This window comes from Rhinolophus hipposideros (genome assembly GCF_964194185.1).
Source record: "Rhinolophus hipposideros genome assembly, chromosome: 20".
In the NCBI taxonomy this organism is placed as follows: domain Eukaryota; kingdom Metazoa; phylum Chordata; class Mammalia; order Chiroptera; family Rhinolophidae; genus Rhinolophus; species Rhinolophus hipposideros.
This window is the reverse complement of record NC_138066.1, coordinates 5,927,571-5,949,817: the sequence shown is the minus strand read 5'-3', so window position 1 is coordinate 5,949,817 and position 22,247 is coordinate 5,927,571. Positions and strand designations below refer to the sequence as shown.

At 49.1% G+C, this 22,247-nt stretch overlaps 1 protein-coding gene across 3 annotated transcripts; it reads right to left on the bottom strand.

Moving 5' to 3' along the window:
• Positions 1-378: 378 nt before the first annotated feature.
• Positions 379-22,030, bottom strand: ELAC2 (elaC ribonuclease Z 2). 3 transcript variants are annotated; one of them, XM_081027051.1, is made up of 24 exons: positions 21,737-22,030; positions 21,171-21,221; positions 20,960-21,030; positions 20,107-20,171; positions 18,834-18,891; positions 17,970-18,038; positions 16,421-16,528; positions 15,171-15,229; positions 12,709-12,767; positions 12,530-12,602; positions 11,786-11,898; positions 10,535-10,630; positions 9,435-9,573; positions 9,268-9,353; positions 7,348-7,466; positions 6,122-6,218; positions 4,315-4,453; positions 3,761-3,799; positions 3,520-3,629; positions 2,784-2,883; positions 2,590-2,710; positions 2,337-2,415; positions 1,624-1,768; positions 379-1,062 (listed from the first exon to the last, which is right to left on the bottom strand). In XM_081027051.1, the coding sequence occupies exons 1-24, from the start codon at positions 22,015-22,017 to the stop codon at positions 826-828; spliced, it is 2,514 nt and encodes an 837-aa protein (XP_080883177.1). In that variant the 5' UTR covers positions 22,018-22,030; the 3' UTR covers positions 379-825. The 3 variants fall into 3 exon arrangements, with proteins under 3 accessions (XP_080883177.1, XP_080883178.1, XP_080883176.1); XM_081027052.1 differs by having other exon boundaries at positions 21,761-22,030; XM_081027050.1 differs by having other exon boundaries at positions 9,268-9,573; positions 21,737-22,026.
• Positions 22,031-22,247: the final 217 nt, after the last annotated feature.

Below are 22,247 nucleotides of genomic sequence, written 5' to 3'. Positions count from 1 at the left end.
ATGTCGTAAGGAGGGCAAGGGAGCCAACAACAGCTATTTCTCGGTACTCGGAAGGGCGATGAGTGACTCTCTCCTCATTACTGCCAAGGAAGAGCAAATCTGTGGTCTCCATCATTCCCAGCACAACAAATGGGAAGGTACTTTCCTGAGCCACCAGGTGTCCAGCACTATGAGTGCACGAACTACTGCTGTCAGCCAACACAACTCGACTTCTGTCAGAAACCTAGGCTACGAGGGCTGCTGCCTCCCTGCGGATGGGCTCCGAAGGTCCTCACTGCTGTCAGAGCTGGCTTCCAGGGCACACGGGGTACCTGGCAGCAGCACAAAGCTGCATAGGGAGACTCCTGCTCGGAGGTGGCACCAGGACGAAGCAAAGCACTCAGGTTCCAGATGGAATCTTTATTGTGTTCTGCGTCTTTGGAAATACTTGGATACTAGACTTCACATCCACGACCCCATTTCCTGTGACATGGCTTGTCTCTGGTGTGCAGAGGGGATAACTTGGCTGGAGCAGGCATGGGTGTGCTGTTTTTCCATGTGACTTCTTTAAAAATCAACTGGCACAAAGTTCCAGTTGTCCCCGCTTTCTTCCTTTCAGCAGCCTCCTGTCTGCAGCTTTGCCAGGCACCATTCGGAGGGGGCATCTCGCAGGCCAGGCCCTCCAGGGAGCCCAAGCCAAGGCCCAGCCTGACGCCCACCTACACCCTGCATGCCTCCCCTGCACTAAACGGTGCCCTCTGGCTCCCACCAGGCAAAGGGCACACACCCGGGGCCGTGTGCAGGGTGGAGGCCGTGAGCCTTCCGAGTTCAGGGTTTCTCAGATGTTCACTTTGCCCTGACCTTCTTGCTCTGTGGGCTCTGAGACGCCTCTGCATGGGCCCGTTTCTGCTGGGGCTCGCTGTCCTCAGGGCCCCCCGCCTGCTTCCTGGAGAGGAGGGCCGCCCGCACCAGCCGCAGCTCCCTCTTCTCCCTGCGCTCTTCCATCTCCTCAATGTCACCGGCGAACAGGGCTTTCAGTGGGGCAGTGAGCTTGGGCACCGTGGGGAAATCTCCAAAGCAGACCTGGAAAGCAAGATGGAGGACCAGGGCGTGCCTCAGAGGAGGTTGCCTTGGGGGTGAGGAAAGCCATGTGCTCAGATCGCAGGCACCAGCTCCCCCTCTTTACAAACCCTAGAGGCAACAGACCGCAGCTGGAAACAGAAAACAGGAAAGAAAATGCCATGGAGAGAGGTAGGGAACTCTACAGCAAGGCATAGACTCCCCACAGGGGCCTCGGAAAGCCAAAGCTCCTAGACGGAAAATTAATCTCCTCGTCACCAAATGGGGCCCAGGCCCGCCTCTTCATTCCAGAAGGGGGGGCAAGGCCTGGCTTTCCCCTCAGAGAGGGGGCACCCCGCCTGGAGGCCGCGGCGAGGCTCCGGGGACGCGATGGCGCGAAGGGACGAGCCTCTGAGAGGCGCGCGGTGATGCCGGCGAGTGATGCCGCCGTGTCCGGGAGGCCCGGGAAGGCAGGGCTCCCCCACACCCGGGACGGGTGACAAGGCACAGACGCCCTCCCCGGCGGGGACGCAGCGCGTGTCTGCGCCTCGGCCCCACCCCTCGCAGCCCACGCCGCGCACACACCTTCATGTGGTCGAAGGCAATTCCGACTTTCTCGTTGAAGTCAGGGCTGAAGAGGGGGATCTTGGCGTAGCGCTGGCTGAAGTGGTTCAGCATGATGAACTTGGCGTTCATGCGCATGCCCACGTCGATGGCCTGCGAGGTGGTGCTGCGGGCAGGGTGCGGGTCAGGGTGCGGGCAGGGTGCGGGTCAGGGTGCGGGCAGGGTGCGGGTCAGGGTGCGGGCAGGGTGCGGGCAGGGTGCGGGTCAGGGTGCGGGTCAGGGTGCGGGCCAGGGTGCGGGGCAGGGTGCGGGCAGGGTGCGGGTCAGGGTGCGGGTCAGGGTGCGGGCCAGGGTGCGGGGCAGGGTGCGGGCAGGGTGCGGGTCAGGGTGCGGGTCAGGGTGCGGGCCAGGGTGCGGGTCAGGGTGCGGGCAGGGTGCGGGTCAGGCGGAAGCCCGCCGAGGGCCCACGCGGCACAGGCCCTGCCCCGCCCCCCCTCCTTCCCTGACCAGGCTCACAGTGGCTTCTGGCATGTTTCTAATTTTTTCAAAACCCGTGCCTCCCCCAGAACCTTGCCTAGAGAGCTCGAGAGAAATAAAAGCGGAAGGAGCCCCCACGGCCCTTCGGCGGGAAGCAGCATCCCTGGTGGGCACGGTCTTTCCCAGGGTCACTGGGAGGCCGCTCATCTGTCACCAGGGTTGGCAGTGGGCGACGAGCCCCCAGAATTCTCGGCTACCTGTGTGTCTTTTCCATGGCCTCCTCTTCCAGCCCGTCTTCCAGTGTGGCCTCGTGTATCAGCACGGTGGCGTCTTTCCCTAGAGGGCAGGAAGAAACATTAAGCGGAGTCCCCTGCAGGAGAAGCACTTGGGCTCTGGGTCCACACAGCTGATTCCGGGCCCAAACTCTCTCCCCTGAACCTGCGGCGCGTCCCATCTCGGATGACAGCCACATGCTGTCAGGTGGGCCCAGAACTGGCTGCCGCTACTCACCCATCTGGACCAGAGCCTCACAGGGCATGGTGTCCCCCGAATAGACCAGTTTCCATCCGGACGTGTGGACAAGGGCACAGCCAAAAGCGTGCTTGCAGTGCCGGACCAGGCAGGTCTGAAACTGAAGGCGCAGGCATGGGCTCTGCAGCTGCGCTCCCCACGTCCCACTCCCTGCCTAGGCGCCCCCCCTTTACCTCTTCCAAATCACATGTTTCCAGCAGCAAACTAATCAACCTTTCAACTTCAGAGTTGGAGACCTCAGTTCCTTTCTGAAGGCATTTGGCAGGAATCATACTGTCAGAAATAAAACATTTAAACAGACGTTAAAAGAAAATTTAACTTGAATCAAAGTTTAAGTCTGGCTGGAAAACCCCAAAATCATGATTATAAAGAAACACAATAAAAAAATATATGTCTTTGACTGTTAATAAAGCATTTACATTGTATGTAAAAAACAAGAAAAGGAAAGAAACAATTTAAATCAGTCACTAAAACTGGGAAAGAGTAGTCAATTAAAAAGAGCCAAACCCAAACCCCCAGGCCACTGAGAGAAACCCAGAGGGCACGGAAGGCCCTGCCCAAGCTGCCCTGTGTGGACAGACTCCAGGCAGACCCCGTCAGCTGAGGCTGGGGCCGCCCCCTGACCTCCCACTCCTCAGGCACTTGGCCCTGCAACTGTCTTATGGAGAAGTGTTGGCAAAAAGTCTAGAAACTAGAACCAAACTGCAATGAGGGCTGAGAGGAAGTGCATCAAAGAAAAGAAACATGCCGGGAACCACCCAATGGTTTCTGCCCTGAGTCAAACCACTTCTGCCCTGCTTCTGCCATGTGGGGCCAAGTCAAGGGAAAGGATGCCGGGAGGTCTCAGCCCTGAGCTTGTGGAGGGAGAGGGGAAGACAGCCTGTGCGGGCAGCCTGCCTGGAAGCTCACCAAACGTGGTGCAGAAGCGGCTGGCACTGGTTGTGGTACTGCTGGAGCCAGGGCTTGAGCTGGGTGGGGGCGACCACCAGCAAAGGGTGAAAGGGCTTTCCCAGTGACGCCTGAAACAAAATCCATGTTGCATCAATGGCAGACATCACAGTGAAAATGGTGTGCGGTGGCAGGAGGTACAGCTGTTTGTGTGTAATCCAAAGGAACTCAAAATGGCAATACCAGCAAGTGCCACACTCACCAAAGCTCGTTCTCTCTGCAGCAGGATATTTAACAAGCCCTGGGAAGGAGAAAGGAGACACGGATCAGACACGTCCAAACTCGACCCCATGGTGGGGTCCTGGGCTCCTCATCTTGCAGGAAGTAGTTCCTTAACCCTCTATCAGCCACCCTCCTCTAACACTGCTGCAGTTGGGGGTTGGCACATGCTGACGCATGGCCCTGAAATGTCACAGGCAATGTGGCCAGGAAAGAGAGAGCCGTGGTCAGGGACACAGCTGCCGCTAGGAGACCAAGTCTCCTGCCTCTGACTGAAGTTTCCTCCGAGAAGGCTGTGTGTTAAGGCGAGATTCCAGACAAGCTGGGTGAAGACAAAACCCCTATTGCCACATGACAGCAACACAAACAGAAAGATGAGACATTCTTGCTGGGCAGAATCACTGGACTGGGCTCTATAAAAGGCCATTCCCCAGCGAGAGAGGAAACACCAAAGTTCTGGGCAAGACTGGGAACAGGAGGGAAGGGAAGCGGCTGCCGCCCTGCAGGGTGCACCTCCAGGTCCCACCCGACACTCACCGTGTGGTGATCTGCGTGCAGGTGGGACACGAACACCGCAGCGAGGGTGCCCAGGACCCTGTCCACGTGATCTCCGTAGTGACGGCACAGCTGCCCAAACGTGCCTTCACCACAGTCCAGCAGCAGGGACTTGTCAGAGCTACAGAGCGAGACATTCGTCACTGACAGGAAAGGCCTCTGGCAGCTCAGAGGGTTGTTACTTTACAGAGAAGAGCAGGAAGCAGTGGTGGCATTTTCTGTGTCTCCCATAATCGTCCACGCTGTTGCTCTGAGGAGCTTATACAAACGTGAAGGCAACTATAATGTCCATCCTCATTACACAGAACTGTCCACGGGACCCTGAAGCCCTTTGAAGTAGGTAGAAGGTACAGAGCTACACAAATGCTGGGCATCAAGAGAAAAAAAATGCTTACGTGGAATGCGAGGGTAGAAACACTTACTAATCCTAACCAAGAGTCTCTGATTATTCCGATTGAATATGGAGACACCCATTGTTGATAATACCAGAGACGGGCATTGTGTACATGTAAGATCTGGCTGCACCGGATGTTTCTCCCCTTTTCAAGCAGTTCTGACTTTCTCAGCCATGTCCTCAAAGCTGACTGGTGCAGGACAGGCCACAGATGTCCCTCCTGGGGAATGAGTTCATGCAGACACCCAGATGCCAGGCGGAGCTTTGCATTTAGTTGGTCTCAAGCAGGACTCTGGGAGCTCGGCTCCCACAAGCTCAGCGGGCTGTTTGGAGGAGCAGCCCGCTTCAGAACCTCTGCCCAAGGTACGAGGGTCCCCTGCAGGCCTTCCTCCTTCTCCAGGTGGGGCTGTGACTGGGACAGCGGCACCCATTTTTCAGCGAGGAGCCTCAGAGTACTGAGACATTACCTTTGGGGGATGAGGTGAAGTGTGGAAGGGAAGCCAGTGATGAACTGCAGCAGGGTCGAGAGGCTGCTCCTAGGGCCTTGTCACGGAGCATCTAAGACCCGGGAAAGGCCTGCCCACGCCCAACCACTTTATGGCATTTCCTCATTCCTAAGACAAACATGTCCCTAATTTGTGTATTTTTGATATCAGGGTGCATCTTATATTTGCGGTGTACATTTAGTGCATTATTTGGTTGCTTATCAGTCACCACTAGCATCTAAGATATCAAAGCAAAATTTTAAAACCTGGTACTTCAGTCTCACTTTCTTCACATGTATGCGTCACACACCATGAACATTTCAGAGTGCCCTGGATTAATCTCTCTGCAGACAAATGACACCAGGGAAACCCAGGAGAATCAACTAAAAACCATCCAGTAAGGGGCTGAACACAAAACAAATGCACACACCCAGAGGCCATTCCACATATCCGCAGTAGCTAGTTAGGGGCCACACAATGTAGCAATTACATAAGACACCAATTCACATTTGGATCTGTCACTTACCAGCTGAAGGAATTAGAGCCAAGTAACCTCTCTGAGTATCAGTTTACTTATCAATAAAATGGGTAGTTAGTCACTATTTCATAGGATTAATGTGAAAATAAGTGAGATAATTTCTTAGCACGGTGTATGACATACAGTACAATAAGCTATTTTTATCAAAAGACATAATGGGTGACGAGTTCTGGTGGTTCCCAGAAGTCTAAGTTAGCTATTGAGCCTATGAATGCACTAAGGTTCACTACTCTTCTTCGGGGGCACTCTAGCCAAGATTACAAACTCACGGGGTTGTATTTTCAAATTGGCTTGGTGGATGGAGTGTAACTTCTATTTAGAAAATCAGCATGCTCCTTGATGGATGGATGTTTCCTGGGAAAGCAGTAATACCTTATGTTGATAAGTGTGGAGCTCACATTTCGAATCTTCATCGGGATAGCAGACCCTGTTCCCAGGAAGATGATTTCTGGATACTGGCTTTTTTTCTCTGTGGAAAAATACGTATGAAAGAGTTCATTTCTTTGGGTTAAACGTGAGCCAGCATTGAGCCCTGAGATGAGAAAGTCCAGCTTCCCAGGAGGGGCTGGTGGTCCCACCTGGCAAATGCCCTTCTGGAAGGGCCTCAGTAAGAGGCGCCACAGGCAGTTTGTGAGTAAAGGGCTGTCTGTGTGGGAGGCAGAGCAAATGAATTCCACAGCCCTTTCTTCACGCCTTAAATTACAAAGGGGCTTGATGCCTCGTATCTGCATCTCCCTGGGGGGTGGGGGGCAGGTGTCCTCCTGCATCCATCTCTTACCACCAGACCTGCACTTCCTGCGTGCGCTCACATAACCCTGCAACGCCCCACTTTCTAGGGGCCTAAATGGGCTCAGGGCGTCAGCTCTCCAGAGAGGAAGAGGCAGAGCCAGGACTCAAATCCAGGGACGATTCTGACACCTCACCGTCCTGACAGGCCCCATGGACTCACGTGCAAGCATGACCTTAGTGGTTCTTTTAACACAGAGACTGCAAATCCAATCACAGACCCATAGGCAAGTGAGGCCAGGCTAGTGGGCAGTCTTCCCCACCTTATCCAAGAGGCTATGAGGAGGTGAGGTTTCTACTTGCCTGGAGCTGACGAGATTACAAACCCAAACCCACTTCTACTCCAGTGTTCTCTATTGCTAGCATTAGTTGGAAAGGACACTGGAAAACCAATCACTGAAGCAGAGGTCACAAAGTTCCCCCAACTACTTTTCCTCCTGGGGTGATGAAAGCACAGTAAGTGAGTGACGTGGTCAGAATATTCCGTGGATCCTTATTAGCAAAGCCAGGACCAGATCCCAAGTTGGCCAGATCCCGGTTCAAAGTGCTTTCCAGCACCTCACAGGAGTTCCCAGAACCGCTGTACTCAGTGTGTTCCTTGTAAAGAGTACCGGGTGCCATCACCAAGCATTCCAATTTAATTGGTTTGGGTGGGGGGCAGACACCGGTGTTTTCAAATAGAGAATGAAGACACACTGAATTCCATAAATAAGTGCAGTCAAACTACACCATGCTGACACTCAGGGCGGTGAAAACACCCGCAGGAGGGCAGAGCCCAGGAGAGCAATGCTGGCCTGTGGCCTTGCACTCACCCGCTGGGGCTGGGCCGTCCCGTGCAGCCTTCCTATATTCCTGCACGCTTTCTTGGAAACTGGGCAGCTCGAGGGCCTCAGCTATGAATTCATCAGGATTGCACGTAATGAGGGCATCCCTGCAGGGAGAAAAGGTGACAAAGCGGTATGTGGCCACAAGCAAACACCGCTGTGGAGCTCCAGAATCAACTTACGGACACAACCTACAGAAAGTTCTTTCAAATTAAGATTGTAGACTAAGGAGTAAGAGCTCGAGCAGTTCTGTCTCCTGCCTGGTAGGATTTTTCTCAGCTCAGTGGGGGTCTCCAAGCGCATTCTGAACTGCTCTAGCTCCTCAGATCATCTCCCAGCTCAAAGCCTGACACGCTTGGCACGACTGACCTTGGGCAAGGGCAGCATCTTTGACCTCTACTCACTAGATACCACTAGCATCGAGCGTCCCCTTGGAGTCGGGGGAAAGAAGGGAGAAATCACCCTAGTGACGAGCACAGCCAGACAACAGTGGCTCTCCAACTAACATGCACACAGCTAATCACCTGGGAACCTTGTCAAACTGCAGGGCCAGATCCAGTGGTTCTGGGTGCAGCCTGAGACTCTGCACTTCCAGCAAGCCTCCGGACAACGCTATGCTGCTGGTCCTGACCACACTGAGCAGCCAGCCTTGGATCCGTGGCTCTTCAACCTGACTGAGCACTAATATCACCTGCGAACTCATAAAGTGAGTCCCAGGCTTCCCTCTCAACATTCTAATTCAGCAGGTTTGGGAATTATATTTTTCACAGGTACAAAGCAATCTGGGTATTGGCTACGTCTGCTAATCACGGCTTTATGAGCTGCCTCTGCAGATGCTGACGAAGGGACAACAGGCTCTTCAACCTCTAGACACTATCCATGGGCCCCAGGCATGCTGCTACAGCCTCCTAAAAAGCCCCACCTATTCAACGACACAACAGCACACAGTCTCCAGTAATAATCTGGAGCACGGTCTACTCTAATACAGACATTAGGGAGTTGAAAGGAAGCTTCAAATTTCAAGATGTAGACCTTAAAAATGAAAGCTGTGAGGCAGTATGCACTTCTCATGTTACCGGTTGGGGTACAAACTGGTAGAGCTTTTCTGGACCACAAGTGATGTTTACCAAGTGCCTTAAGAAGTGTCACACTGACTCAGTAATGCCACATCTAAGAATTACCCTCAGGGAACAGAGTTTCACTGAAACATTTATGTGTACGACATTTAATGTTTCATTAAAACAGCAAAAACTTGGAAATGTCTCAAATTAACAAATATCCCTGTCTGGAATATCAGCAATACCTCTGGTTACTGATGACTATATAATGATACAGAAAACTCTATATAATGATACAGTATCCCATAATGAAACTGGGATGTCAGGCCACAAATCCAGAGATACATATTTTATAACATTCCCATATTTCTCAACATTTAAAAACACAAAATGTTAATAACCATTATTATCCTTCATCTTGGGGTGAAGAGATTATGGGTGGCTGAGTTTCTTCATCATACACTTCTTATTTTCTACATTGTAAAACAGTGAACATGGATCACTTTTATTATCAGAGAAAACAGGTACAGAAAAGGATAATCCCTGGCCCTAGTCTTCCCACCTCAACCACAGTAGAGTCAGCTTGTTTTAGCAAATGAATTTGTATCGGAACACAGCGCACCAATCCATTTACATACTGTGTCTGGCTCTTTTGCGCTACAGTGGTAGCTGAGTAGCTGTGACAGAGACCACATGGCTTGCAAAGCCTGAAATATTTACTACCTGGCCCTTCACAAAAACAAAACAAAACAAAACAAAACAAAAAAACACAAAACAAAAAATACCAACCACAACAAAAACGTGCCAACCCCCGACCTGGACCATTGCACAGGCTCAGAATCACACAGACCTCTGCCACTCCCTCCGGGGACGGAGTTGATACTTGAGGAGGCATTCACCGCGGACTGTGGGGACAGTGAATGGGGTACTTTCTTCCTGAAAGAGACAAAAACACGCTCCATGGAGAGAAAGCAAAGGGTAGGGAGCTGGCCATCGGGGACTATTCTGTGACACTACCTGACAGTGGAGACGGGCGAGTGCCGGGAAGATGTCAGGGTGGATGAGGTTGAGCTGCGTTTGAATCTTGTGGCTCCGGAGGTTGTGAACCGATGTGCAATTCTCGTTCAGGATCAGGTGCTGGGTGTCAGGCCCAAACCTACGACGAAACACTGTCCATTCACAGTGTCCTTTGGGAGCGTTTCCACCTGAGGGGTAGCACTAGAGGTCGGGAGTGATGATGTGGATGGAAATATTCAAAGAGAGTAAGTGATTTGTCCAGAAAGATAAATGGCCAAACACAGTCCTCCTTCTGTCTCAAAGTCTAGTGTTCTCTCCCAACTCAAATGCCTTTGGGGAGAATACCAGGAAAAAAAGAAAAGTTACAATGCTCAGAGCCTACAGCTATAGACTGGAAACAAAATGGAGTACAGGGTAAAAAAAGAAGCCTAAGGAGGGGAAAAGAGATAATGGGTGTTGAGACTCACACCCTAAAGGAACAGAGGATGGAGAGAGCTGAGGAGGAGTCTGCTAAGGAAAGAGATGAAGGGAGATGCCCAGGAAGAAACAGGAGGCAGAACTGTCGCCCAACGTTACTATGCGCTGAGAATTCAACACAAATCATTCCTCCCACCGGGTGCGGCGCAGCCAGTGACGGCCACGGGAAAGGCGACCTCTCCTTCCAGTTACTAAATTTTGGTAGACCAGCTATCTGCTTCACAGGGTCGTTGGGACTATTAAAGAAAATGAAATGAAACGTAGAATATTTAATATCCTGCCTGACACCTTGAGGGGTGTTTAAGAAACTGAAGCTATTACATTAGACTCGCAAGTCTCTTCTTCAGCATACACGCACAGAGCCGTGGGCACAAAGGCAGCATTTGTCCAGACGCTGAGAGTAGAGGGTGTAAGCTGAAGATACTACGCAACAGCCCCACACCAGCAGGACGTGCACACTGCGCCACCTAGCGGTGACAGTTCTTGACAAGAGTGGTACAGATGGACAGTCAGAACTCAGGGACAGCAGGAATCCCGCACAAGTTGAGGCAGGTGTGGAAGAAAGGGTAGGAAGGAGGAGGGGTGGAAATGTGCCACACGTGTGCGACAGGCCAGGCCCATACCTCTCCATCCACTGCTGGTATCTGCTGTCTGCCAGCACACGCTCTGGGGCTATGTGAACCACCAGGGCCACCGGGGTATCAGCCTTTCCTTGGTACCTGGGTGGAAGGAAGGGTGGGGCTTTGCTTTATAAAGTGACACAAACTCGGGACAGGCACAAACAGGACTGGGCGGCCAGGGAGGGGCACCGCTCGGCTCTCTTAGGATGGCAGTGAGCCCACAGCCTTCACGTCCAGACCAGGTTGCCCCAGCCACTCCCAGAGGTTGTCCCCAGTGCTGACCTGCGATGCCTCTATTTGGCAGCTGTGGGCCTTCCTGGCAGCCTGCCTGAGCCTTTCTCAGGACTGTGCTGCAGACCGAGGCTCTCCTGTCCCCTCCTTTCACAGGGGTCAGACCTAAAAAGCCACCTCCTGCTCCCTCTCCTTTATGTCTCACAGGTATTTCCTCCAATCAATCTCTTGCACCTCCAATTTCACCTTGTCACCTGCCTTCCACAGAACCCAAGACACAGAGCTGGAAAATTAAAATAATCTAGAATTCCATTAACTAGAGAAACAACCACTTACTAACATGTTGAGGTGCTTCTTTCCAGTTCCCTTAAGATACATACGGTGGCTGTTTTTATTTACTGCCCTCACCCCTTTCCCAAGCACACATGGGAGTTCACAGGCCAGGCATTTAAACCTGACAGCAACACATGAGCACACATGGCTCTGAGCTCACACCCACTCACAGAGACTTGAAGCTTTGCTGCCCATGATTTGATTAAAACACAAAGCCCGTGCCACCAGAGAACCCAAATTCACCCAAGGAGAATAAAGTGGAGCTCAGGAAGAATTTCTAACATTCTTAAGTTAAAAGAGGTACAGCTGCCCAAAAGGATTTGTTGTGTTAAGTAGGATAAAATGATAAGTGAAAAAGTATAGATAAGTACAAATTAGGAAAAGAAAAATAGAGACAAAATAAACCATTAAGAATGGGAGAAAAATCAAAACACAGACACGTAGGTCAAAAGGTTCTACTCAGGATTAAAGCTGACTGTAAAATGGGCCAACTTTTTTGGAGGACAGAATGGCACGCAGGCACAGGAGACTGCCTCTGTGTTTCAAACCCAGACAGCAGACTTTCCCAGAGTCCCGGCTCTGTGCCAGGAGCAACCACAGGTGGGGGGTGGGGGGTGCCCTGTCTATGCCTCTGGGCTTTGTCAGCAGTGTGTCGGCTCTCCCTTCTCCCACCCCAGGACCTGTCGGTACCTCTGGAACGTAGCATTCTCAGAGATGGGTAGAATGAATCCTTCGTCTGGACATTCGACCACAACAAAAGCAAGACTGGGGTCCGGAGGAGTACAGATCTCTTCAGGCAAAATCTGCAAAATCACTGGTGTCATGATGCTCTCCCAGAGCCGTCACAGCTCAGCAAACATACCCCATGACCTTCCAGTCCACAGCTAACGTTATATAAGCTCCAGTGAGCAAGCACAAAGCCAACGTAAAGATCACCACCAACACCCTTCCTGCTCTCTCTGCTTATAAACAGGCAGGCAGCTGGCTAGCAGAGGGTACTTCCAACCTAGAGTGGCCAGAAAGCCGGGCATGGTGTGTATAGTTCTCTCAGGTCTGTGGCCATGGGTCGTAAAGTCCTCAGACGCCAGAGAAAACATCCTGGTAAAGAACATGGTGGTTTATTTTGGGTCGGGCACCCAAAGTCCATAATCATGGGGTCTGCCCTGAGCTCAAACACCAGGGAGAGCATCCATCTTATTAGGAGGCGGACCCCCAGATCCTAAATGGACAATCTATAGAAATGCCCCAATGCAGCCAGCACCGATATGCAGGGACAAGTCTAGCTAAGCAACCCCACTTTATCGCAGTCAAGAATGAAATCCAAAGCTGTTCCACTTCCCTCACAAGTGGTGTCTGTCTGAGCCAGACGGCGACTCTCTTCCATGTGCCAGGCCCTACCTTTAAATGCTGAAACAGGAAAATGGGGTATCTCACCTCTTTTCCCTCATAAGTGACACTTTTCCCGTCCTTCACAGCAGCAATGATGGGAGCAATGGCAGCTGTCCCACTGAAACGAAGGGGCAAGCCCTCTGTGAGATGAGGAGCTTTATGAAGCAAAGGGTACCTGTGGAGTCCCCAACAGCCTCCTCTCGCCACCCCACACACACACTCACACTGGGAGGCCCAGCTCCTTTGCTCTGAGCACCAAGAAGTTTCCTTTCTTCAGGTGAAGCTGTAATGAAGAGAACTGAAATGGAACTTCACTGATGAATGAAGAAGCTTGGTCTTAATGTGCTTGTAAGTGCATCCTTCTGGTTTTACTTTTGAATTATTGTTACTCTCTTACAAGTCATTAAAATGCAGGTTTTAATGACTCTTACAGGTCATTAAAATGCTGCTTTCAAATAAAGGATTCTGAAGAAGTCATCTATGCTTTAGTAATCAAAGCTGAATGGTTTGAAAACACAGTGCTGTACTTGCCAACATTAACTCCTTATAAATTTAATAAAATGTAACCCATTTTCATATTAAATACAAAGTATCCTTCAGGTATCCTTAAGGAGAAACAATGTTGTTTTATCATCCTGCACTGGCCCATCAGTAGCGTCACCAGAACACTGTCTGCCAGAGAAATGACCACACAAATCACCGTGTAACACAATACTGCAATGACAGTGACAGGGTAATAAAAGTGCGGACGCTTTTTCTCCTCTGTTTTTCAATATTCGGCAATATAATGCTGTTGCTTTTATACTGGAGGAAAGTTGTAAAAAAAACTTCCCAATATGCTGTTATTAGAAGGGAAAATAACAATCCTATTATAAACACTCATAATTATCATTCTATACTTAAAATTTGTCAAACATTTTTGGGATCTACTATTTCACACATACTAAGAGAAAAAAGACAAAAATGGCATGACATGTTAATAAGTCTTTGGGAATTAAATGATACTTAATTTTCATTTTCTTCTTTGGATTTTTATGTAAACGATTTGCATTTTCTTTTAAGTTTCTGAAGTTAAGAAATTACTCTTAGGGCAAAGACTCAACTGTGGATCCTAATGTCTTATTAGGAATCTGCAATCTTCTGTCTTAGAAAACATCAACCGAGAGGAAAGATTAGTTCAAGTGTGTGCACGTAACACAAAAATGACAGAGCTTGGATGATATCTTTAGGTAGTGACATTAACAAGCGCTGCTGTGACCATTCTGTACACAGACCCAAATGGGTCTGACGATGGAAACTAAATGTTTCTAATGTTTAACAGGAACTTGCAGACCTCAGGCAGGCAAAACCCATCTCTCTACTTCAGGCTGAATTCAACCCATGGAGAAAGTTGTTCCCACCTGAGGAATGCAGAGTATGTGGAAGACAGATGGGAAGCAGCAGGCAGGCTCCAGCGCCCAGGCAGGCACACAGCTGTCTGGGGCCCATGCTCTCCCATCAGACGAGAGCTTCTCAGGCCTTCACACACACAGCCTATTTTCTCTGACCTCCCAGAACTTGAAACTAGTTCAGCGATAGTGCCATCCAAACCCTTAGCAGAGACACAGCAAATTAATTAGAAGAGGGAAAAGGGGCTACACGCTGACCCAGGGAAGGCTGCTCTCAGAAGTGACAGCAGATAGCCAGGCAGGAGACAGCTGCCAATGTGGCTACTTAGCGTCAGAGCCTCAGCTCCCAGGACCGCTGCCTGCTGACAGCACAAGCGTTGGCGCCAGTTTGTAAGCATGCACCCCTATCATGCAGGACACATTTCCTCAAGCTCGATGTCATCTACCTGGGAAGGCAGGGAGGATCTAATACAACTTAAGGATTACCATGTAAATACCTTCCAAAACAGTATTCTGCTGCCTAAAACCTCAGAAATACACAAGTAATAGGCCTATCAGCAGTAGTACTTTTGTCAAAATTACTAGTATGATGCAAATAAATTTACTAGTGATATTGACAATGATCTTGCTACTAATAACTAATGTTACTACTGACTTTTCACTGCTTGGTGTCAGAATTTGGATGAAAATTGCAAAAGTATTTTAAAATCAACATCATTTCTTAAAAAAAAAACACACAAACAATCCAAGTCCACAAAAATGTAGTCTTACCACAGATTAGACAGAAGTGTTTATTGAAGATTATATAAAATTTTAATGCGCAGACTTATTAAAATTAGATCAGTCAGATCTGAAAAATACCTATTGTAATATTTTCATAGAATTTGGCAAACTTTGGATTTGCACAGCAAGGGCTTTGTGAATGCTAGCCAATATTAAAACTGATGCTAGCAACTTTAAAAGTACAGTTAAATGATATAAACTAAAACAGAGATGGAATCTGAATAAAGGCCTGATTCATTGTTTAACTTCAGAAATTTAGCCTTTAACTTCAGAATCATAGCCTTTAACTATTTCTGAAGTCCAAGAGGACCAAACATAGCCAAAGATAAACTAACTGAACACTGGAAGAGAATTTGAAATGTGTAGAACAGTATAAGTGGCATATTGAAAAACAGGGTATCTGTGTGTCTTCTTGGTACAGGTGACTTAGGAACTGCTACCTGGGAATTACTGGAAAAGAGCCAACTCAAGGTCACCACACGTGCTCACTTAAAGCCCACCAGAAAGACACTTACCTTACAGACGAAAGCTACGACCAAGGAGGGGTCCCTGCCACTCTTTCTCTGGCCAACACCTGAGGAAAAAAAAACACAAATCTGACTGTAACAAGGTATGTGAAGGTTTAGAGCAGGGGTGTCCAAACTGCGGCCCACGGGCCAACTGCAGCCCGCAATCCATTTTTAATTGGCCCGCAGCAAATTCCAAAAATATATTTAGTTTATTTAAATAAACCAGGTGAGGTAATACGTACTTCACCTCGAGTGAGTGGCCCGGCTGTTTGTGTATTTTACTGCATATGGCCCTTGGTGAAAAACGTTGAAAAAAGTTTGGACACCCCTGGTTTAGAGGCTTCATAGATCGATGGACATCTGATACGTAATTGGACTTCACACAAAATTAAATGGATATAAGTACCCCAGTACAAAGGTTGAAGAAAGCACTGGTATTCTTTTTCAAGCAAACCTTTTGTTTTCTTACTCATATTGAAATCTGAGTAACGAAAAATGCAAAACTCCAGAAAAACTTTACAATGGCAAGTGAAATGTATAAAACATGACACATTTTACCTAGAAAGGGAGAACAGAGAAAAGAACAAATGGTAAGGTGCTCTATAAACAAGTATAAGACTATGTGAAATAAAAGCTACAAGGCCTGCAGAGAAGGTCTGGGGGTCAGTGTCCACCCGTGCCATCCAAAAAGGACGCTTACAGGATCGGCCTCTTCTCAGTCATCAGACAGGCATGACCTCAGGGCAGGAAGAGGAACTTATCAAGCTTTGTCCAATACTGGACAACAGAATCCTTAAGCAGTCCAATTCCTCTGATACACCTACTCTTAGAATTTTAATTCAGTTTCCTAGTAGGCTGTCACTCTGAAAAGTGCAGATGCACTCACTGATATGACTCTTTTGTCATAGTTTCTGCATTCATGAAAAATTAATTTGCATTAATGTTGCATCAATGAAAAACACAAAAGCCTCTGTATGAATCAATTTGCCAGGCCCTGCTCTCCACTGGGGAAACTGAACACAAAGTTGGGGGCCCACGCAGGGCTGCGTGTTGGCCCTTAATATTTCACACAGCCATCTTTCCGACAACCCTCCTTCTCCCCACAGGCCAAGTCCCAACGTTTCAAGAAAAGGGTGTCTGTTTTACACATGCACAGAGCCTTCTTATGAGAAGGATTCCAATTTACAGCATTAAGAGGCAGAATTAAGAAAACAGAATTCTTTTGCAAGTGTATTGTTTTGTTTCACCAGCATTACCATCTGGAAGGTGCTGCTCATTTTCAGTGGATCCAGAGTCTGAAGACTGCTCTGGACTGAGCCTCCCTGGACTCTGTGAGGGCTGGTCTTTTCCACACCTCTGTTCACCTGGTTGGTATAGGAAACAATCAGATGACATATGATGCAAGGTAAGCTCCGAGCCAGGGTCCAGATGTTCACATGTGCGAATGCCAGAACGCCCATTGAGTCAGCACGCTTTCTCCTACAGCAGTAAATAACCAGTCACCTCCCAACTGGTCTCTGGGCCGTGTATACTTCTTACTCATCTTAACGTTTCTGCTCATCTCATCGCTTTGACTACAGCAGGAACAGGTTTTTTCATGAAAAAGCATGCAGGTAGTATGCTAGTTTATTCATTATCATCACTCAGTGAACAGACCTAGGCCCGGAGATTACCCATCTCCATGAGAAGGAGTATAATTTTGCAGTCAGTTAAATCTCAAGTTCAAATAATAATAATAATAATAACAAAATACTATAACAGGAAGCCAATGCACAGCTGCTGGTCTCCGAAGCCCGCTGGCCCCTCCAGCACACTCATTTCCTTAGTACCTGCTGGGCACTGGGCAAGCAATGCCAGCAAGCCCAAGTTCACACTGGTCACACCAATATAAAAGTAAACTGTTTCGTGCTAGGGAGGGAGAGATGGGGTGCTAGAAAGGAACAGCAGAGGGACACAAGTCAGGCTGGAGGATGGTGGTGGGGGTCAGAAAAGGAGTAAGCCAGGCAAGGAGAGTACTAAGGAGACTGGCCTATGAGCACATGAGCCTTTGCTTGAGCCATACCCCTCCCCCGCCTTCTATCCATGGGTCAGTGCAAGCCTCCTCTCCTGTCAGCCCTGGACTTCTCTGGCTTTTGTTGGGAGCTCTCACCTGTACTGTACCCTTTCACACTTGGCAAGCATGACACTAATTAGCAATGCCAAGGAAATGTCCCGACTGCCCTGCATTCTCCTGGCAGTCAGTAAAACATGACATGGAGTGTGTTTAGCCAGACTCAAGGATGACTCTGTCATGACAGGGCCGAATGTGCAGACTCTCTCTGTCTAAGTCAAAACCATATCATCTGGCCCTGGCACCTGAGAAGGCTCTTGCGACCTTCTGACCCCCTAACAGCACTTCTATTAGATTGCTGTGATCAGTATTTATTTTTAAACATTTAGCAGTGCAAACCTCTCCAAAACATTCTCATTTAGGAGGGAACTTAAATATGTGGCAAATAAACCCCAAGCAATAAATGTGCAATTCTAAGAGTGATATAGTTTCTGACAGTGCTTGTTATGTAAAATTCCAAAGTAGAGTCCCAATCATCATGCATGAGTCAAACATATTTGTCCATAAGATTATAAGCTCCTTAAGGGCAGGAACCATATCTTAATTCCTCAGCTAAATTTCCTAATGAGGCTCAAAACACAAAACTAGGTACACAATGCCATATTCAAGCATTTTCTATTCCCACCCACACTTTTCTTACCTCGCACCTAAACCCCCCCTCTTCCTGCTCCTAAGAAATGTGGCTTCATACTCACTGTATATGGGGATCTGGAAAACTGTCATGGTCTCATCCTTATATTCTGGTGCCGAGTGGGGCCTCACAGCTTTGTGAACAAGACAACAAGAAAGGGATTGCATTAGTACTAACATGGGTGTAAGTTAAGTTTTCAGATCACCAACCACAAGCAACTGTAGTGCCTTGAAATTTGGGTGAGAATCTGCATTAAAACCAGAATTTCTGAGTAAATTCGAATTGGAGGAAAGAAGCAAAATATATTTTCATCAGCCGTTCATCTTTACTACTGCCAAATCAAAAGACATTATGGTCGCTGGTGACTACGCACTAAAAAAACAAAAAGAAAAGGAAAAGAAAGAAACCCATACAAATGTAAGAGGCATAAGTTAACCCATAGCCTTGTGAGGCCAATCTATCATGTTATACTATAAGAGCTGGTATAGATTTTGAAATAGAAGGCTGGTGTTTCTACAGAAGAGGAGCATTAAGAAGCTGGAGATGTACACTGCCTCCAGGACATGGGCCTGCCAGCATCCTGCTAGGCCTTTCCCCATGAAGAGGTCACCTTGCAGCATAGCCGGAGCTAACGTTCACGGTAAAAGGAAGGCAAAAAAGCCTGTAGGTCCCTCTGCTCACATTCCTTCTCCCTACAGCAAGGAATTCAAAGCAATTCGACTCCAAAAACCATCTCCAGCCTATATCTGGGGGTCGTGAAGTGGGGACACAGAAAGTGTAACAGACAATATTTTGAAAATATATCTATGTTGACGGAGTACTCATTTTAAGGTTTAATTTAGGTCAGTCTTTCTGGATTCTGATTTGAGAGATTAGGGGCATATATGAGAAAGAAATAGCAGATAATGAGTCAGAGTTAGGGACATACCCAGGTCTATTCCTTTCAATGGACCAGAAAATATTTTGATAGCTTCTAGGTAATTTTCCTACAAAAGAAAAGAAAGAAGCGGGCAGTTATGGTTGTACAAATGCAACGCACAACAATGTATTCAAGTATATAAGAGGTATTGATAGGTATCAACATGACCTTTAATAAGTATGCTGAGCTTCCTTTACACAAATATTTACCAAGGGTCCACTATATGTTAGATGTCAAGGATTTAGCACTGAGAAAGAGATGGGGTCCTGGCCATCATGAAACGTAGAATCCAGTGGAGGAAACAAAAATGAAACAAGTGATAACACAAACAACAACTTAGTGGCAGTTCTGTTAAGTGCTCTGCAAGAAACATGAAAAATGCAGGGGGCTGGGATACATCTTGTCTGGAGAGTCAGGGATGCCACCTGAGTCAACGGCCTTTCAGCTGAGCCCCGAAGGCAGGAATGAGAGGAGGCGGAGGGAACTCGTGTATGGATGAAAACCGTGATATGGGAATGAGCTTCAGTGAGGGGCAGTGGAGCTAAGAGTTGGCCCATCTGGCTCCAGCTTGGTGACTGGGATACAGATGCAAGTGAGAGTGAGGGCCAAGGCCTGCAGGACTGTGGGCCATATTAAGGTGTGTGGACTGTCCTGGAACGCAGAACCCTTGAAGGGTTTTAGGATGGAAGAGACATGCCTGCTGCTAAGCCTTACAGAGGTCCCTGTGGCTGCTGTGTGGAAGGTGGATTACAGGGAGGCAAGAATGGATATGGAAAGCTATCGTAGCAGACAGAGATAATGAAAGCCTTAATGAGACAGAGACAAATGGATGGATTTGAGGCGTTATTTTGGAGACAGAATTAACAATACTTGGTTAACAACATGCACATAACTTCTCAATAGTGTAATAAGCAGATGTGAAAGGTAAGAAGATGTCTCAAATTTAATAAATAGGTAAGAATAAAAGCTAATATTTATTATGAGTCCAGTTGGTGCCAAACATGTAATAAATTGATTCAGTGCTTTATGTGTCACCTCATTTAATCTTTAACAACTCAGTGAAACATTATAGCCATTTTACAGATGAAGAAACTGAGGCTCCAAAAGGTAAAGTAACTTGTTCAAGGTCATACAGTTAATAGAGTTTGAAAGGTGAAGTGTTTAATCCACTATTAGTTATCCCTGGAGGGCAGAAGACTGATTTGCAAATATGAAAATTCTTGTTATTATAACTTTAAAAAAAGAGGAGATAGCTTTGAAAGCTGAGTCAGGAGAGACTCACCAGTTGTGGAGGTCCAGAAAGTACACACTTTGGAAGCCCGGTTTCCTTTAAAGTAAGAATCATTCCTAAAAAGGACAGTTGAAATCAGATCTTTCATCATCCCAACCTATAGCTCCTGTCACCCCAAGGGTGACAAAACAAACAAGCTGTTTTTACTTGTCCTTATTTCAGCTTTTAATGATCAGGGAACATATTTACAGCAGGAGTGATGTTAGCTAGAGGTATAAGGCACATGCAATATTCCTCAAATGCCTCTAGAATAAGCATGGCATATACTAGGGTGAGGCAGTGAGGCACATAGGGTGCAAAATTGTGCAAGTGAAGGGATGGCCTTAAATTTTGCATCCTAGGCACCTCCGTTCCTCACTCTAGTCTCAGTTCTGAGAATGGAACTGGTTCAACACTCCCCTCCTTCCTATCCACATCACAAAGCTTACAGAATTTGGCAGTAACACGATCTTGATCTCCTGCCCACCGATCTCCTAGTGGGTGGGCATGAACACTGGGGTAACCTGGACAGTGGGTATCTGTGTGTAGCTGCTGATGGTCTCAATGGTAGATATATTTACTGTAATCACCATCACCACAGTCTCCTGTCCATATCTGTCACATATCTCCAGCCCAGAAACTCAATAACTGAAGTGGATGGTAACACTCGAGGGCAGCATCCCTGTTAAACTCTGCTCTTCTGAGTCACAGCGTTTGATGCTCTGTGATGCCGCTGGCTGGGCTGGCATACAAAGAATTCCAGCTCCCCTGGACTCAGAACACGTGGGGGGAAAGGGAAAGGAAGGCACGTTAAAAATCCCAGAGACTTCCCTCCAGCCTATGACCCTGGCACGAATATACTCACCACACAATCCCCCGACATTACTCCAGTGCATTCGGGTCAGGAATATGTTGTCCAAACGAGACACCTTCAGCCTAAGAAAGAGAGAACGTTTGAGCAGGACAAAGCAGAGGGACCAGGGACGCTTTCTTCTGCCATAAAAACACTCCTGCGTCTCACCGCAGCCTTCAAGCCCCATAATCATCCCCACCCCACAAGAAAAGGGTTGACTCACTTGTGCTCCTGCATGAGTCGCTGGACTCCTTCTCCACAGTTGAAGAGATACCTACAGGGCGAACGTGACACACGATGCTCAGAAGACTCAATCTGTAAGATCTGGGCCACTGTTTCGACGCTCCATCGTGCACTCTGGGGAAAACACCCTGCACGTGCACGTGGCACTACCCGCCAGTGCTGCTAGCAGGACGCTGGGTTTGACAGGCTTCGGCGGAGGTGGCCGGGGCTGGGACAGGGGTGGGTCCTCCCCCATCGCCGGACCTGTCAAGCCCACAGCAACTCGGGGCCCCTCCCCTCGGCGTGCACGGGCGGGGGTGCGGCTGGGACCCCGGGTTGGAACGAGAACACGAGCACGCGAGTGTGAAGTGCTTCGGGGACTCCCGGACGCGCACGGACGGAGGATGTAAGGGATCGAGGATCTCCCACCCACCACAAGACAAAGACCGGCTGCCATCAAGAAACGCCACGCGTGCCAAGTGGGGGCAGCCGCAGCCCAGGGCCGGGCCGGGCGGGGCACGGAGACGCCGCGCAGTCCCGGCCGGACGCCCCCCGCGACGCACTGACCGGTTGTACTCGGAGAAGACGTACAGCGCCGCGCCCGCATCCCGGCCGCCGGCCGCCACCACCTGCAGGTACACGGTGTTCGGGCCCCCGGGCTCCCACGACGGGCCGCGCTTCTCCCGCGCGCGCAGGTGCCGCAGCGGGTCCTTGGGCGGCCGCTGGCGGCGGGCGGGTCCCTGCGACATGGTGCGCCCGGCCGCCGACCGCAGCAGCAAGGAGCGGAGCGCCCACATGCGCCAGTTGCCACCCAGGCTGAGAATGCAGCCCGTCACTTGGGTCCGCATGCTCCACGCCCCGCCCCTCCGCCCGCATGGCAGGCCCAGCCAATCCCGGCGCCGAGAGCCGAGCCGCCCGCCTACGCGAGGCCGCGCGTCCAATAGAGAGGAGCCTTGCCTCTAAGGACTTGTCAATTGGAGGTGACCATAGAGTGGCAGAATGCTAGAGCGCCCTGAACGGCCCCGCCCCTTGTCTCTCTCCGGGTTTCCCCGTGTCAATGCTGGCCGGAAAGGGTCCT

Bases quoted from the DNA above. Each gene is read 5' to 3' on its own strand.
- ELAC2 (XM_081027050.1), bottom strand. From the start codon at position 22,017: ATGCGGACCCAAGTGACGGGCTGCATTCTCAGCCTGGGTGGCAACTGG. The intron at 4,454-6,121 runs GTATTACTGCTT...CTCGCTCTGTAG, and splicing joins TCCACACTTATCAACATAAG to CTCTGACAAGTCCCTGCTGC. The intron at 2,416-2,589 runs GTGAGTAGCGGC...CCTGCCCTCTAG, and splicing joins TGAGGCTCTGGTCCAGATGG to GGAAAGACGCCACCGTGCTG.